We start from the raw sequence: 6,000 nt of genomic DNA on the forward strand, positions 1-6,000 counted from the left end.
TGTACCCTTTAAGAATGGCCTCCTTTGCCTAATATCATGTTTGTAAGATCTGACCATATTGTTGCATTGTAGATTGTTCATTTCTGTCTTAGATAATTCTATTGTATGAATGGAATATAATTTATTTATTTATCCATTCTACTGTTATGGACACTTTGAACATTACCTATTTGAGGTTATTATGAATAGTGTTAGGAATATTCTAGTACATATTTTTTGTAAATATATGTCTACATTTCTAATGGCTATATTTCTAAGAATGATATATGCATTAGTAGATACTGCCTAAAGTTTTCAATGTGGTTTTATTATTTTATATTGCCCTTTACAGTGTGTGAGTGTGCTAGCTGGGTTATTTCATATCCTTGCCAACATTCTGTGTTCTCCATATATATTTTTTAACTAGAGACCCAGGGCAAAAAAATTCATGCACTTGGGGGGTCCCTCAACCCAGCCTGTGCCTTCTTGTAGTCCGGAGCCCTCATAGGATGTCTGACTGACAACTTAGACCCGCTCCCCATGGGGAGCAGCCTAAGCCACCAGTCGGACATTCTTAGTGCTGCCATGGAGGCAGAAGAGGCTCCTGCCACCGCTGCTGCACTTGCCAGCCTTGAGCCCAGCTTCTGGCTGAGCAGTGTTCGTCCTGTGGGAGCGCACTGACCACTGGGGGGCAGCTGCTACATTGAGTGTCTGCCCCCTGGTGGTCCGTGTGTGTCATAGCGACCGGTTGTTTGGCCGTTTGGTCAATTTGCATATTAGCCTTTTATTATATAGGATTTAAGCTATTTTGGTGGGTCTGTTGTTATATTTTATTGTGTGGATATTATTTTTGTTTTATTTAATGATTAATTAATCATATTGAAGTTATAAATAATTTCATATATGTAATTTTTCATCTTTCCCATCACCACTGTTTTTTATTGCTTAATTGATCTCCTTATTCTCAATTTACTTCTTTTCAAATAAGTGTCTCCACTACTACTAAAGTGATATTTCCAAAATGCAGATATAGCCTGGCCAGAGTGGTTCAGTTTGTTGGATATTGTCCTGTGCACTGTGCACTGAAAGGTTGCTGGTTTGATTCCTGACAGGACACATACCTGGGTTTCGGGTTAGATCCCCACTTGGGGCATGTATGGAAGGCAACCAATTAATGTTTCTCTTTCACATTAATGTTTCTCTCTCTCTCTCTCTCTCTCTTCTTCTCACTAAGTATGTCTTTGTGTGGGGAATAAAACATAATAGAAATAAAATAAAGTGCAGATATGGCCTAGGCCCTTCTTCAGTATTCTTAATTTTTCCTTAAGTTAAAATTCTACTTATTTGACTTGGTATTTTAATGTTCATGATTTAGCATTTCCTCATCTCTCACCTTCTCATATCTGCAATTAGTGCATATTCAAAACTTATCCAATATAGAAAGGAAATATGAAACCAGTAATTTATAATTTATTTTCTTAGTCATAGAGTTAATATTTATAGGGTAGAAGAAAATTTCTCAGATTTTATATGGAACGTGCCAGTTCCCTTTGGCATATTCCATGGCAATTTGGCTTAACAGGTTGATTTCTTTAATTCCCCCACTTCTATGCTAGGCAGAAGAACTTTCTCTCTGTGGATGACCTCTATTTAGAGCTCAATCTCATTAGACCATTTTTTTGATTCTATGATGCCACAATTCTGATTTCTATCTCTCCAACCTCTTATGTAGCTCCATTAGAATTATGATCTATCCCTGGTTGATCTCCATGCAAGGAAGCAGCTCCCTGTGATTTGATAGAAACTAAACCTAGATTCAACATTCATGGAGCCAAACTCTTGTATATCAGAGAATGCACCTCGGATTTATTGCTTCTTCCACTAAGTTCATTTAGTAGCAGTTGAAGAGAACAAGAGCATCTGAGCAACAGTGAGAAACTCAGTGACATTGAGGCATATAGGAATATTATTACTATTTTTTAAATCACAAAGAACAAATTTCTAAAGGTTAAGAGTTGGAAATAGTCCCTTTGTTCAGTTACTGTTCACTAATGCACATCAACATATTCTTTTTTTTTTTTTAGAGTCATTGAATTTCCTCATCTTCTTATCTGACTTATAATGGAGTGCATGTATTTTGTTGCCATCCTTCTGATGCAGATGCCAGTACCAATTTCAGGTATAAATAATTTTTAATATCTCTGTCAAAGGGGCTGCAAGGTCTATAAACAAAGCAGAGAAGAGTGAGACCTTTACCCTACAATCTACAGAGGAGATATTATTAAGAAATAGAAGAAATATTTTTCTCAAATAGAGGTTACTTGGAGTCAGCAAGGCAAACCTGAATCACTTACCATAGCCTAGTTCAATCAGGAGCAAAATATAATCATCTATGACAGTAGGTCTTCAGAGGAAGAAAGAATTATTGGGGGCTGAAATTGTGTGGGAAGACATATGGGAGGAGGTGAAACTTGAGTATGACCTCAAAAGATAGGTGGAATTTATTGTTTTATAAATTGAGGAAAGGTGTTTTTAAGAGTCAGTAATGAAAACAGCAAATGTAGAGAATTGTGGAAGAATATCCTGAAGAATTAGAAAGTGGTAGAAAATAGTGTTTCTAGAAAAGACTGGTTATAAGGGGAAATGCCTTATACCCTTAATTCTTCGTGTGGTTTGGGAAGTTTCTGTGTGAGAGATGAGTTTTGGAAGAGACTGAAGTCACAAAAACATGGTTCTCTTACAGACAGAGATTAATAATGTGTAATTTAAGATCGGAAGTTTTATAGAGACTACTATTTTTTTACTGTTTTATTTTTATTGTTTACACTATTACAGATGTCCCCATTCCCTCTCCCCTCCCTATACCCATCTCCTCCATACCCACACCCACCCTTCCCGCTGGTCATCACCACACTGTTGTCTATGTTTATGAGCTATGCATATATGTTTCTTGGCTAATCCCTTTACCTTCTTTCATCCAATCTCCCCTACCACTCCCCTATGACAGCTGTTAATCTGTTCCATGTACTCATGCCTCTGTTTTTATTTTCTGATAAGTTTATTTTGTACATTAGATTCCACATATAAGTGAAATCGTATGGTATTTGTTTTTCACCCACTGGCTTATCTCACTTAACATAGTACTCTCCAGGTCCATCCATGCTATTGAAAAAGGTAAGAATTCTTTATTTTTTATGGCTGCATTGTATTCTATTGTAAAAATATACCACAGCCTTTTTTATCCATTGATCTACTTATGGGTACTTGGGTTGTTTCCAGATCTTGGCTATTGCAAATAATGCTGCTATGAGCAAAGGGATGCATATATTTTTTTGATTTGGCGTTTCAGGATTTTTAGGATATATTACTAAAAGTGGTATCCCTGGGTCAAAGGGCAGTTCCATTTTAATTTTTTGATGAAATTCCATGCTGTTTTTCACAGTGGCTGCACCAGTCTGCATTTCCACAAGCGGTGCAGTGGGGTTCTCTTTTCTCTACATCCTCACTAGCACTTGTTTTTTTATTTATTGATGGTACTTTTATTTATTTTTATTTTGTTTTTATTTATTGTCTAAACTTTTACATATGTCTCCTTTTTCCCCAATTGACCCCCCAACCCCCCAGCCATTCCCACCACCCCAGTGTCTGTGTCCACTGGTTATGCTAATATGCATACATACAAGTCCTTTGATTGCTCTCTAACCCTGCCCCCCACACCTATTAATATAAATTAATTTGTACCTCTAGACTGGTAGAAATCAGGATATGATAGGAATATACAAGACATACTAATACTTTGGCCAATGGAAGTAATCTGGTTTTTACATTATGATGTTAGCCTTGTTAATTTGCTGGGCACAGATCTTAATAGTGAAGTCAGGGCTTCCATTCAGTTGGGGTCAACCCTATCTTCAGCTGCAAGAACAGAGGCACAAAAGGTCTGGGCTAATGTGCTACCGGCAGTGGGTTTGCAGAGGCTCCTACCAGTCTCCAACCCTGCAGAGTCCTCCAACAGCTCATTCAACATTGAATAAATATGACTTTAATGGATATCATTCAGAACTCTCATTTTCATCTTCTTTGTGCAGCAAAGGAGAAATTAAGGGAGGCTAATTTAATTCTTTATGTAGCCTACACGGGGGAACCAATTTGCCAGCTGGTGGAGGCAGAAAAAATGGAAGAACTGCAGAGAGGAATTTGATGATGCTAATACCTAGAACATCGTAGTATTTTGACTTGGCTACTTTTCAAAATTGCCGTGGATATAAAATGCTATGTACACTGTATGCATTCACTTAGTTTTTCTCTGTAAATTTTGGAGATTAAACCCTTATCTGAAATATCATAGGCAAATATGTTCTCCCATGAAGTGGGCTTTATTGTTGTTTTGTTGATGGTTTCTTTTTCTGTGTGAAAGCTTTTTATTTTGTTTATTTTCTCCTTATTCTCAATGATCTAGGAGCAGTGTTGGTAAAGATATTGCTACAACATATGTCTGCTATTTTGATACCTATGGAGTCTTCTAGGATTTTTATGGTTTCCCTTCTTACATTAAGTCCTTTAGCCATTTTGAGTTTGTTTTTGTGTATGGTGTAAGTTAAAGATCTAGTTTCAATTTTTTTTGCATGTATCTGACCATATTTCCCAGCACCATTTACAGAAGAGACTGTTGTGACTCCATTGTATGCTCTTGCCTCCTTTGTCAAATATTAATTGAGCATAATGGCTTGGGTTGATTTCTGAGTTCTCTCTTCTGTTCCATTGGTCTATCTGTCTGTTCTTGTGCCAGTACCAGGCAGTTTTGAGAACTGTGCCTTGGTAATATAGCTTGATATCTGGTATTGTGATCCTTCCAACTTTGTTCTTTCTCAGGATTGCCATGGCTATTCGGGGTCCTTTCTTATTCCAGATGAATTTTTGGAGAGTTTGTTCTAGATCTTTGAAATATGATGTTGGTATTTTAATGGGGATTGCATTGAATCTGTAGATTGCTTTGGGTAGTATGGACATTTTAATGATGTTTATTCTACCAATCCATGAACATGGTATGTTCTTCCATTTGTTTACGTCTTCCTTTATCTCTTTTATCTATGTGCTGTAGTTTTCCCTGGGCACAGGTTTTTTACCTCCTTGGTTAAGTTTATTACTAGGAATCTTAATTTTTTTGGTGCAATGATAAAAAAATGAGATTTTTTTTTAGTTTCTTTTTTTGTGAGTTCATTATTGGTGTATAAAAAGACCATAGATTTCTGGGTGTTAATTTTGAATCCTGCGACATTGCTGAATTCATTTATTAGGTCTAGTAGTTTTTTTATGGAGTCTTTGGGGTTTTCTATTTATTTATAGAAAATTTGGGGGTTTTTATTTATTTATAGTATCATGTCATCTGTGAATAAGGACAGTTTTACTTCTTCTTTTCCAATGTGGAAAAGAACCCTAAAGACTCCATCAAAAAATAATTAGACTTACTAAATGAATTTGTCAACATAGCAGGATACAAAATTAATGCCAAGAAATCTATGGCATTTTTTTACACCAATCATGAACTTACAGAAAGTGAGACTAAAAAAAGCAATTCCATTTAACATCGCACCAAAAAAATTAAGATACCTAGGAATAAATTTAACTAAGGAGGTAAAAGACTTATATGCAAAAAACTACAGGACACTGAAAAAACAGATAGAGGAAGACATAAACAGATGAAAGAACATACCGTGTTCATGGATTGGTAGAATAAACATCATCAAAATGTCCATACTACCCAAAGCAATCTATAGATTCAGTGCAATCCCCATTAAATTACCAACGGCATATTTCACAGATCTAGAACGAACGCTCCAAAAATTCATCTGGAATAAAAAAAAACCTTGAATAGTTGCAGCAATCCTGAGAAAGAAGAACAAAGTAGGTGGAATCTCAATACCAGATATCAAGCTGTATTACAAAGCCAATGTTCTTAAAACAGCTTGGTACTGGCACAAGAACAGAAATATAGATCAATGGAATAGAATAGAGAACCCA

The 6,000-nt window shown here is 36.2% G+C and overlaps 1 protein-coding gene across 1 annotated transcript in view; it reads left to right on the forward strand.

The window, feature by feature from the left end:
- LOC102252384 (putative selection and upkeep of intraepithelial T-cells protein 1 homolog) overlaps positions 1-6,000 on the forward strand; it is a 60,951-nt gene that overhangs the window by 8,431 nt on the left and 46,520 nt on the right. The window contains exon 2 of the mRNA XM_014532618.1: positions 2,064-2,158. Coding sequence (XP_014388104.1) covers positions 2,101-2,158 — 58 coding nt within the window. The 5' untranslated portion in view covers positions 2,064-2,100. The remainder of the gene's footprint in view (positions 1-2,063; positions 2,159-6,000) is intronic.

This window comes from Myotis brandtii, unplaced genomic scaffold (assembly GCF_000412655.1).
Source record: "Myotis brandtii unplaced genomic scaffold, ASM41265v1 scaffold900, whole genome shotgun sequence".
Taxonomy (NCBI): domain Eukaryota; kingdom Metazoa; phylum Chordata; class Mammalia; order Chiroptera; family Vespertilionidae; genus Myotis; species Myotis brandtii.